Consider the following 12,203-nt stretch of genomic DNA (forward strand, 5'->3'; position numbering starts at 1 on the left):
CCAAGTTTGAAGACCCCCTGCCTTAAGGGAGCCGAAGCACACCTGGCCGCGTGCGTGCGTAAGGAGCCCACCGCTTCCCCCCCCCCCCAGCGGAGCCTCTCAGCCAGGACGCTGCGGCTGGCCCGGCGCCTGCGGTGTCAGCCAACGGGAAAGTCATCGGCTCTCCGGCTTCTCTCGCTCGGCCGTCCGGCTCAGTTCTTCATCACCGGCGCGGCGGGAAGAGCGGAGGCTAGAAGCTCGTCGTCGCCGCCGCAGTAGATCCCCGGGCTGGTGACCCCACCCCACCCTCACCTTCCCGCCCGCAAGGATCCACTTTCCTGGGATCCCCCCCCCCCCGCCCCGTCCCGCCCCTCTCGGATCCACTTTCTCGACTGTTTCGCGGCCGCGTTCTTGCAGGATCGCAAACTTCGCAACTTGTTCGGAGCGTCAGCTTTGCTTCCCCCCTTTTTTTTTTCCTCTCTCAGTGCGATTCGACCACGAGGGGTTGCCGTCTCCCGCTCCCCAGCCGGGGAGAAGGGAAGCGGCGGCGGCGGCGGCTGGGCGCTGAGGCCTCGCCGGGAAGGATCGCCGCAGCGGAAAGGCGGCATGAGAGAAGCGCGCAGAGCCAGCCAGGGCAGAGGATCGGGGGCAGAGGCCAGAGCGCGCGGCCGGTCCGCACATCGCCCGCCCGCCAGCCCGGACGCCTTTCCGCCGCCTCAATTTCCCCAGCCCTTGTTTGGAGTAGGCAGCGATTTGCGGCTCCTGCTTGCTTTTGCGAGAACTTAAGGCGTCGGGTCTCTTTCCTACCCTCTTTTTTTTGGGGTGTGTGTGTGTGTGTGCAGAACCTGGAAACACGAACCCCGGATTTCTAAACCCTTTGATCAGAGCCGCAGCAACTCCGATTCCCGCGCCTGCCAAGACATCCCTCGCTCGCTCCAACTTCGAAAACCCCAACTCTTGGCGAGCAGCGTTGCAAGCAGCTGGACTTCCCCCCCCTAGCAATTCCCTCCTTTGCAAAGCCGCCGCTTCATTATTTAAAGGAGAACTAAGGAAGGGGGGGGGGGTCGATCTTGCTTTAAATCTTGCCCCCTTCCCCCTCTCCTCGAGAAGGAGGGAGGGAGGGAGGGAGGGAAAAAGAAAAAAAAAGGATCCCTCGTGATGGCCGCGAGCGGAGACTCGGCCAGCGCGATCTCCACTCGGGCCGGTTGGAGTCTGCGTCCGGAGGACGAGCCCGCCTCGGCAACGGTCTCCGCCAGAGCAGCGGCGGGAGAGGGAGCCTTCGGAGCCGGTTGCAACGGCTGCTTAGCCGCGCCGAAGGAAGTGAAGCAAAACACCGGCGGCAGCAGCAGCAGCAGCCGCCGCCACCGGCGGGAAGGAAGCTCCTCCGGCGCCGAGAGCGCGTCGCCCCGGACTTGCGAGAGGAGCAAACTTCCCTGGGTTGTGGGCGCCGGGTCGGTGGCGCTGCTCCTGGCCTTGGGGAGCCGCCTGGGGCCGGGCATCCGAGGACGAGAAGCAGCGGGCGAGGGGAGCCCCCCAGGTGGGCAGAACTGGTCCCAGCTCCCCGGCGCCGCGCTCTGCTGCTGCTGCTCCTGCTGCCTCCTCCTCCTCCTGGCCGCCTACTTCTGGCTGGGGCTGGAGCTGCTGCGCGCCGGGGTCCGCCTGCGCACTGCCCTCCTGCTCCTGGCCGGCTGCTGCTGCTGCGGCGGGGAAGCGCTCGTCGGCTGGACGCTGGGAGAGGACCGCTTATTTGCTGCCGGAGCCGCCGGGTTGGGGCTGATCAGCCTGGCCGGCTGGGCATGGCGACGGCGGCTGCTACTGCCGCCGCCACCACCCGGGCTCAGTCACGGCGTCCTCATGCTGGCCTTGACTAGCGTGCTGCGGCTGAGCTGGCTCGTCTTCTTGGAGGGCGTCCGGGCGCCGGGAAGCCCTTACCTGCCTTATCTCTTGGGCTTGCTGGGCATCCTTTTGGCGAGCTGCGCCCAGCACGCCTCGTCGGGCCGCCCCTCCGGAAAGCGGGAGGAGGAGGAGGAGGAGGAGGAGAGCCGACCAGGAGCGGAAGGAGCCGAGTCCGTCGCCGCCGCTGTTGTCGCTGCAGCCCGGCGGGGCAAAGAAGACGCCGCGCCGGGCTTGAAGAAGAGACGGCGGTCCAGTTCCGTGATCTCCGCCGAGATGGCCGGTTGCGGCGGGAAGAACCACCGGAGGACCTCTCTGCCCTGCATCCCGCGCGAGCAGGTAAGCGGGCCAAGCGCCGGGCAAGGCTGAAGTCTTGAGAGCCCGCCTGGGGGAGAAGTTTGCAGAAACCGCGCGGAGCCAAGAAAGTTCGCCGCCGCCGCCGCCGCCGCTTTTTCTCCCTTTGGAAAGGAGTAGCGACCCGGAGGATCCGCGAGTGAAACCAACCAACCAACCAACCCGCCGACCCTCCTCTTTTCCCTTCCTTGTTTCCCCCTCGCTCCTCTCCCCCCCAAACTCCCGTCGTTGCTTCCCCCCCCCCCCGATAATGCAATTCGAAACAGGCTGGTGGGGGACACCCGATTTGCAATAATCCAAAAGATGGGATTTAAGTAAAAAAAAATTGAAAAGAAAAAAAAAAGTAGGGCAACTCACCCACACCCTTAAGCAAATAGGTTCTTAGTACCTCGAAGTAGACTGGGTGACTTGCTTTTTTAGGGAGTAAGGATATAAGAGATTTTAGACATGGTAGCAGACCGCCCCCCCCTTCCCCAAATATGTGCAGCCCCCTATGGAGAAAACTTCATTAGGCTGATTAAATCGCAAAAAGGCCAGGCATGCCTGGGGTAGTGCTTTTTTTTTTAAAAAATGTGACCACTTTCGAAGTGGATCAGGACCCCCCTTGCAGGTGGAGGTGCTGACCCAGCGTTTGAAGACCCCCCCTGTTGAAGCATTTCTATTTTTTTTTCATCCTTCTGTGTAAGTTGCTTGTAGCTTGTCGTACCTCTCTTGCCTAACTTTCAAGTTCATCCCTCTCTCTGAGAATTATTTGAGAGAAGAATTTATCAGCCAAAGAAGTATCTTATGTTTTTAAGGAAAAAGGACTTGTTTTTGAACAGCTGGTGCTAATTGTAGGCAAACTGATATTACACATCCAAAGCAAGCAGAAGTTGAGTTCTGTTTTATTTAATGGTACAAAGGTGTTGTATCTTTTTCATGACAAGGCCTTCAACAGCTCAGTTTACCTTGGTGTTTGCTTCTTTTTTTTTGCACACCTAAACCGTTTTTATAGTTAGATTTCCGTTGATGTAACAGCTTATGTAGCTGAAGTTTCAGACTGGATCTGTGGTGTCTCTATTTGAGTTTGGGATGTTTCAGAAACTTTTTTTCAGTAACTTGAAGAAACCAGAAATTGGATTTCTTTGTGGTGAGAATCTCCAAATAGCCAAGATAGAAATGCAATATTGCAAGTTAGTTTTCTCTACTCCATTTTAAAGCTATTTTTCAGCTTTTGAAACATGCTTGTTTAGTTTTCTTCACAGATTTTAAGGAGCCAAGATGTTAGTCCTAGAAAACTGTTGAGTTGAAACTTGTAGTTTAATCTTTTGTATTTTTATGGATTCAGTGCTCTTCTTATGTAAGTATGGTCAGGATTACAATTTTATTTAAATTCAAGATACTGGCCTTTCATTTAAGGTGATAAATACTAATTAGACAGATCTTTAAACGTGAATATTTCAGTTTCACTGGGTGGTAGAATAATTAGCTTTGATAATACAAAATAATATGATGCTCCAATGGGTGCTTTATCAGTAGCATGAGTTTTTCACTGGGTATTTTGAAGGTGTGAAGTTTTTGCTAAGTTTGAAGAAGAAAACTTTAATCACACGCTATGGAAGAAGTTTTATGTTTTCCGTTTAAAAAAATAACCTTAAGTTTTATTGGACTTCATAGTAAAAAGATTGGGAGGAAAGGAGAAAATTCTGTGGCTCTAAACAAGGTTTCTTGGAGATAGTGTAAAATCAGTTAATCTGGTTGAAGATTTGCATATGTATTAAGGCAGATGCCATCTGACTGGGTATTGTTTACAAAAATGCACATTTTAATTCCTTTTTGCTCTAAGCAGCTATTTGCCCCCCCTTTCCCCCCCCCCAGGCAGTGACATTAAACTTTAACGTAGTTGGCAGATATTCCTCTCTTCAATGCTGGAATTGTTTAAATATACATTGTTTTCAGATTGCTTGTCTCGAAAAGCTCCTGTCTGCTGCAGGTTGTTTTGAGGTTTAATTGGTCACAAATACACTTAATAAATTTAAGGGAAAGAAGGAATACTGACCATATTTCTCAAGAGCAAAAACCTCAAATAAAAATGGATCCTGAAACTTGGATTGATTCCCCAATGCTTTGTCATATTCCTTTGTGCCATAGTGGGAGGGAAATAATAAAAAATGAAACCATACATTCTTCATTAAAAGCAAGGGGGGAGGGTGAAAGTATGGCTATTATATGTCAACCATATGTGTTTTTTAAAAATACATGTCAACCATATGTAGTTTTTAAAAATACATGTCATTTGGGTGTAGAATATGGGTCTGACTGCTATCAGTTGCTTACACAAGCTTCTCAATATACCTTAATTGATGTGGTAAGAAAAATTAGTATCCTTAATTGGGTTTCCATTCATCTATATGGAGCTAATTATGCAGTGCAGTTTCTCAGCTGGTAGGGTATCTTAAATCTCTGTAGTTGATTCAGTCAACTTGAACAGTGTTGATTGGAAATGGAAAACTGGATGGTTGCAGAATAAAATACATGTTACAAAAAGGAAAAAAAATTAACCTGGGAATATGTAAACTTCCAAAGTTTTGCTTCAAAGTTTTAAACTGCCTCCTCCTCCTTTTTTTGTATTTTAAAAGAACTACTGTATTTTGTGAATTGTGTTAAAGTTTTTTTGATTGCCCTGGACTGCAAAACTTTGACATTACAATAGTTTTCCCTTGTCCTGTATAGAGAACAGTGTTTGAAAATACAGTAGGTGCTTTTACGTATTGTTGTAAAAGGACTTCATGATTTGAAATTAAACCCACAGTGGGAAATGAGAGATGCAGATTTTTAAAAACCGGGGTTTCCCCTTAAAGTTTTTCAAACGATGTGAACATCTTTGGCTTCAGCATTGAACGTACAGCACCTGGAAAATCGTGGAAGTAAGTACATGAAAGCACTAGAAGAAAGCATGCCCTAAGTACATAAAAGGCAGAGGTAGTGTTACTATATATTTTAAAAACTCACTTTTATTATGATCGACCTTACATAATCAGTGCAGAAGAGTTAAAAAAGTAACTTTTTTACCGTGTTAAAAAAGACGAAGTTTTTTTTTTAAAAAGGGAACCTCTTGTGTAAGGATAATGCTTTGTCCAGATTTTTGAATTTGAATACCTTTCGAAATTAAAAAAAACATTTAGAAATAAAGAACAGATTATTAGGCTCTTTTATCAGGCAAGAAAACGATGTTTTGAGAAATGGTGTTTATTATTTTTGAATAACTGGAGATTGTTGAATTTTAATTTTTGGTGTCTGATTCAGGATGGAAAAGAATCCATAAATTCCCAGACAGTTAGTGGTTCCCTCACATTATTCACTAATGCTCAGATGTGTTCAATATACAAGTGTTTTCAAGGATAAGGAAAGCGGGTTGAGACCAAAATGACTTGAAGCTTTGGAAACTCGGCTTCCTCGTGAGTAAGAAGTTTTTGGAAAAAAAGGTTTTGATAAAGTAGGTAGAACAAGAAAGTAATGCATTTTTGTCACCAAGCACAAGTGTTGTTGGGCCTGGAATGAATCCGAAGTGGATTCACCTAATTTGATGCCAGAGTGGAATGTAAGTTTCTGTGGTTGATATTATTGTTCAAGAGTCATATGGAGGGACTTGGTTGCATAAAAAGGCACTTGCCCAGATGTGTTCACCAGTATATTTAAGTTTGCACAAACTGGCATGAATGAGTGCAGATGTAAGCTGGTGTAAGATTCCAACATTTCCCATTTGAGGAGGTTGCAAGTTTGGGATTGCAACTAGGTGTGTGTGGATTGCTTAAACTGGATTACGTTAAATCTGGGGGAATCAGAAACTGTCCAGGTCTCAAGAAATTTGGGGTATCACAGAGGGTACCACAAAATCAGCTGGTTCACAAAAACAGCAAATGCATCAAAAGACTCCGGATCAGAATACAAGCAGCGCCCCAATTTTTTCATCTACTGCAAAGAGACGGCCTGGGAGATGGGTTGTGTGAATGGGAGTTGGTATTCTGTGCAATGTGATTAATAAATGTGGTCACTTCCAGACGACATTTGAGAACGTACCCTAGATGGCTCACATCTCCCTAAGTTCTTATTATCTAAAAGTGCTGGTCAGGAAATAAAAAAACAAACATGGGGAGGAGCAGAAAAATGCCTGTCACTGTTTCATGTCCTTAAAGTTTGGCTTCAATATTCAGAGACCACAGGAAGTTGCTTTTTACCATTTTAGGGTATTTATGCCTTTAGCCTGATACTGACTACCGTGAGCTAAGTGGCTGCTGAAAGTTGATCTTCTCCATCACATGGAAGTTTGATCTTCTCTTTCTGGAAATGCCTGGAATTGACTGCTTGAAGGAAAAACACAGGCCTTAAGGCCAGCTGTTTTTCTGATTGGGCTATATATTTGTGGGTTTGAGGTCTAGTCCGGGATATGTTTAAAAAAGCAGACTGTTTCCTAAGCTAAGATTTGAAATGTTTCCAGTCGTCCTGTCCCACATTCTTGCCCCAGAACCAGCTGTCCTACTTCTTTATAAGGTTCATACAAACACTCGTTCTGCATAACAACAAATAAAAACGTGGACTTTGGACGTATGTGCAAATGGCAGTGTTGACTTTATAACATTAATGAGATTCACTCATTTTTTTTTTGCCCATTATGACCCCAATGCCCTAGAATGTTAACGGAGGATACCAAAATTATATTCCATAAATGTCTTGCATGCAATGCTAGGCAATTACTCCTTTAATAGAAAATTGAACCCACAGTCCTTCAGTAAATTGAGCATCACTGACTTTCTAAGGCAGAGGTCCCCAACCTTTTGGGCACCAGGGACCGGTTACTTGGAAAGAGGTTTTTCCACAGAGTGGAGGGGGTGTGGTTTTGTGTGCTGTCTGCATCCCTCAGACGGGGCTTGTCTTCTTTGTACGGCCCGGTTGCTGGCATGTCGTGGCCCGGTACCGGTCCATGATTGGGGACTCCTCATCTAAGGGATCTGCTAATGGTGGGAGATAACTTCTATGTTCATCTATAGATACTGCTTTTCTAAATGGTAATTAGGCCTTCCGATGGTAGTTCACCAAATTACATGCGCTAATAGTACAGGTAGTTCTCGACCAAAATTGAGCCCAACATTTCTGTTGCTAAGCGAGATAGTTGTTAAATGGGGTTTTGCCCCATTTTACGACCTTTCTTGCCACAAGTGTTAAGTACATTAGTTAAGTTACTAACATGGTTGTAAAATGATTCTGGCTTCCCCTATTGTGATCACATGACCCCGGGACATGCAACCATCAATATGAACTAGTTGCCAAGCATCCAAATTCTGATCACATGACCATGGGGATGCTGCAATGGTCGTAAGTCGCTTTTTTCAGCACCGTTGTAACTTGGAACAGTCACTAAATGAATGTAAGTTGAAATGGACTATCTGTAATGCATCTTCAAGCTTGTAGGTCCATTGGGCTCATCTGAGTCAAATAATAATATCCCACCCGAAGTATGGTAAAATGTGATCCCTTAGTCTGAAAGGAGTGGATCGCTTTGGATTTCCGTGCAGCCCTTATGCCTTGGGCTACTAAATAGATAAATAAAAAGAACTTTATTAACGCTTCAGCAAATGTTTCTCTTTGTTCTTCTCAGTTAACCCGCGATCATCCTGAATGCTCTGACTGACTACTATGGTGTTAGCAGCCAGTTCTGGAACTACCATATAGGTCAGGAGGTTAGAGGTTTGCCAAGACCCCCTTAAGATAATTCTGATTATGTTAAGAGGATCAGGAGCTGTTTCTATCAGTTTCAGTCACATCCTGTGTGTTTTTACTCATAGTCATACAGCTACTCAACATTGTACCTGAGTTCAGTAGAATTTTTGTCACTTCAAGATAATCCATTTCTATCACCTTACTAGCCCCCCCCCCAGTTATTTCCCCTCCTTGTAGGAATATCTGGAGGCAGTTCCTGATATGCTTGATTCCCAGTTCTTTGCAGGTCGATTCATTTCTGTCCGTTTCTATCACTCCTAACTGGGATTATGTTGGTAACTCTGAAATTAGAACAAATGTTCTCACATTTCATTCTGTTTCTCAGACAGCATGTAAAGCTGGGGCATGGGTTGGCAACCCACGGCTCCGGAGCCGCATGCGGCTCTTTGAGCCATCTCCTGCGGCTCCCAGCCGCCCAGTGCGCGCGCACCTCTTCGAACGGGCAGTGGTGCGCGCGCACCTCTCCAAATGGAGAGTGGCACCGCCCGTTTGGAGAGGTGCACGCGCACCTCTCCGAATGGGCGGAGGTGCGCACGCACCTCCCCAAACCTTTGGAGAGGTGCATGCGCACCTCCGCGCGAACGGGCAGCGGTGCCGCTTGTTGGGAAAGCTGCTGGGGCACGTTTGCAGGCTGCCGAAAGCCTGGCTGAAGAATTCTGGGAGTTGAAGTCCACAAGTCATAAAAGGGCCAAGTTTGAAGACCCCAGATGTAGATGTTATGAAGTTATGAATGCTGGTGTGGATACCTCCTTGTTTTTTTTTTCATCTTTTCATGTATTTTGACATCCTTCTTATTTGTTCATGATTTTAGGAGCCTGCTTGGTTCTTTACATCAGTGTATGATTCCTGTTTGAATGACCTTATATATTGAACATTGTCATGGAGAAGGCATCCAAAAAAGAAGGAAAATAAGGTTTAGCCCAGGGGTGGGCAACCTTGGCTCTTTTATGACTCATGGACTTCAACTCCCAGAATTCCTAAGCCAGCGTGGCTGGCTCAGGAATTCTGGGAGTTGAGGTCCACGAGTCATAAAAGAGCCAAGGTTGCCTATTCCTGGTTTAGCCTCTTCTGATGGTTACCCATCAAGCTGGTGACTTAAAGAAAATTTGAAAAGTTTACCTCAAAGTTTGCCGTGAATGTTGAAATTTGTTCATTCCTTTTTAATGTGCTTTCCTCTCATGCATACAGTTGGCATTTGCAATCTACTTGTTTGCTGAATTTAAGGCCTAAAAAAATGTTAGGTGTTATTACTACGGGGAGCTAATTTATATTATATCTAGTTGCACCATTCTGCAGGGCTGGCTGAGGACTTCTGGGAGTTGAAGTCCACAAAGCCTTAAAAGTTTCCAAGTTTGGCGACCCTTGATTTAAAGTAATGGTTGTTAATTCTTAGAACACCTAGGTTTCAAATACTTTTGCTCACTACTCAAGTTAAAGTGTGTGTCTGTGTGTGTGCGTGTGAATGGATAAAGCATAAAAGATGAAAGGTGGGTGGCACAGCTTATAAACTGACAAAATAGTTCATAAAACATGTAAGGTGACAACATCATTTATAAGAAAACGTAAGACGGTTTAAAGAAAACAAGCCCCAGGTTGGAAAAGGCTGAAATACAGTGCAGCTTTTCATCTGTTGTTAAATGATGTGCAAAGTAGAATACGGGCACCTCTGAAAGTGCTGAACTGAAAGGAACTCAGTGTGTGCTAGGGCTTATGTCAGTTGTGTAAACACCTAGGATGGGAATGCTGATGACATGCATTGCAATTTTCTGTGTGACTACGTGGTAAGGGTTGGTGTTTAGAGTATTAATATGACCGCTTAACAAAAATAAGCTTATTCTTAACTTTTCTACATAATCTCTTGGAAACCTTGGTGTGTGAATCAGAAATGGTCCTACCTTCCCCCCCCCTTATTTGCTAGTACAGGTAGTCCTCAACTTACAACCTCAATCGAGCCCAAAATTCATCTTGCTGAGTAAGAAATTTGTTAAATGAGTTTTGCCCCATTTTATGACTTTTCTTGCCACATTTATTAAGTGAATCACTGAAGTTGTTAAGTTAGTAACACGAATGTTAAGTGAATCGGGTTTCCCCATTGACTTAGCTTATCAGAAGGTTGCAAAAGGGGATCACATGACCCTGGGACACTTTAACCATCATAAATTAGAACCAGTTGTCAAACGTTCAAATGTAAATCACATGGTCATGGGGATGCTGCAGCGGTCATAAAGTGTGAAGAATGGTCATAAGTCACTTTTTTCGGCGCTGTTGTAACTTTTAACGGTCGCTAAATGAACTGTTGTAAGTTGAGGACTAACTGTACAGTGGTATCTTGATACTCAACTGCTTTGAAACTCATCAGATTTGATATTCCAACACATTTTGTCAGGAAAAATTTGTCCCGGTACTCATCGTTTGTTTGGAACTCAACGCACAAGCTAGAACTTGTCGATATCGGCTGCCTTGTCAGTCACTACATTATTCCTTGTGGGAAAAATTTGCTTGGTATTCATCATTCTTAGTACTCATTGCGCCTCCCGGAACCAACGAGTACCGAGATACCACTGTAATTTTAATTTAAAATTTGAAAAGAGCTACCGTCCTTTATGAATTTTCATCCAATGTGGTAAGAGGTCCTCAAGTCAAGCTTGATTCCAGGAAGTCTTTTGTGCAATGGACATGGGTGATGGGCTACCACCCTGGCATTTCATGATCTCCTCCAAACAAATGGTGAGGAAATCCCCTCTTACTTAGCTTCTGAGATCTGCCACGTGCTGCCTCCTGATAAAGAAGCTCCGTTTAAGCTATTATATTTATTTATTTCTATTAATTGCATTTTAATTAAACCTCAGTCACCTGACTTCTGACCCTGTGCTACCACTTCTTTCTTCTTATCTGTTCTCATTTTTGGAGCGCGACCTCTTTTGTGCCCGTGAAAAACCCAAGTGTGGCTCTCTGTCCAAGAATGGGTCCATGTTATTTACGGGAGCACCTTTTGCCGGCGTTAACTTCCCATCGCCCTGTGCGGAGCGCAGAGAGGGCCTCCTCAGGGTGCCGTCGGTCAGGGAATGTCGACTGGCGGCCCCCAGGGGGAGAGCACTCTCTGTGGGCGCGCCTGCCCTCTTTAATCAGCTTCCGGTTGAGCTCCGGATGGCTCCCGACCTTCGCTCGTTTCGCCGCGACCTGAAGACTTGGCTATTTGAACTTAACGGCCTGGACTGAGGGATTGGGATTTTAGATCTTAAATTTTAAAAATTTTAAATTTTAGCATGTGTTTATTGTTTAGGGCTATTTGATTTAATCTCATTTTAATTTTTATACATTATGTGTTGTTTATAGTGTTTGAATTGCCCTGTACACCGCCCCGAGTCCCTTCGGAGAGGGGCGGTATATAAATCCAAATAAATAAATAAATAAATAGCGGTTCCTCTTAGCTTAGACATGGTTTAATGTCAATAATGTTGAAGACAGCGAAGTCCACATTTTGGATAGAGAGGATCATTGGTAGGAAAGAGGGGTAAAAGAATCCATCTATGTTAGCATAGAACACCCCTCCCTCAGCAGAGGGAGAGGAGTACACGCAGCCCTTGCAGCAATTCCAAGAAGATTCCACAACCATTTGCACTCTGATTCAGGTGGCGCGGATAAACCACCAAGTGGCCCCAACAGCTCTCAGAGAGAATGCTAATGACCAGATGACTGCAAAGAAATACAATCCTTCCGTCTCCCCCCCCCACCCCCAAATCCTGCCAGAACCTGTCCTTCCGTCCCCCCTACCACCCAGTCACAACTGATGCCTTCTTGGATGAGAAGTGAAACGTCGTCTTCATCTTCCTCAAAAATCAATCCAGTTGCTTTTTGGAAGAAAAGAAAAAAAAAGCCCCTTGTGAGTCAACTGTGACTTGCATGACTGAGAATCTCCACAAACATTTATGTCAATACTCTGGAAAGGGTGATCTGCAAATATTAGTCCTTAACATACAACTATCATGGAGCCTGCCCATTAGGGCTGTACCCCATAACAGTTGTAAAAGATTTTGTAACTTGTTTTCCAGTGGTCATTAAGCGAACACGTCGCCAAGTGCATCGGTGGTTCACTTTGGCGAGGTTTGGCTGAAAATCGGAAGCGAGTGCGGTTTGCAGAACGGAATATGATCCAGTTGTCATAACTTTGAGCAATCATAGCTAAGCAAGCAGTCATAAGTTGAGGACTACCTGTACTG

General features: G+C 45.9%; 1 protein-coding gene across 2 annotated transcripts in view; it reads left to right on the forward strand.

Annotated features, from left to right (window-relative positions):
- The first annotated feature begins 471 nt into the window (after positions 1 to 471).
- PDE3A (phosphodiesterase 3A) overlaps positions 472 to 12,203 on the forward strand; it is a 302,639-nt gene continuing 290,907 nt past the window's right edge. For both annotated transcript variants that reach the window (XM_081330553.1, XM_081330554.1), the window contains exon 1: positions 472 to 2,211. In XM_081330553.1, the coding sequence (XP_081186679.1) occupies positions 1,138 to 2,211 (1,074 nt within the window). In that variant the 5' untranslated portion in view covers positions 472 to 1,137. The remainder of the gene's footprint in view (positions 2,212 to 12,203) is intronic.

The sequence above is a fragment of the Vipera berus genome (genome assembly GCF_964194415.1).
Source record: "Vipera berus genome assembly, chromosome: 6".
Classification (NCBI taxonomy): Eukaryota; Metazoa; Chordata; class Lepidosauria; order Squamata; family Viperidae; genus Vipera; species Vipera berus.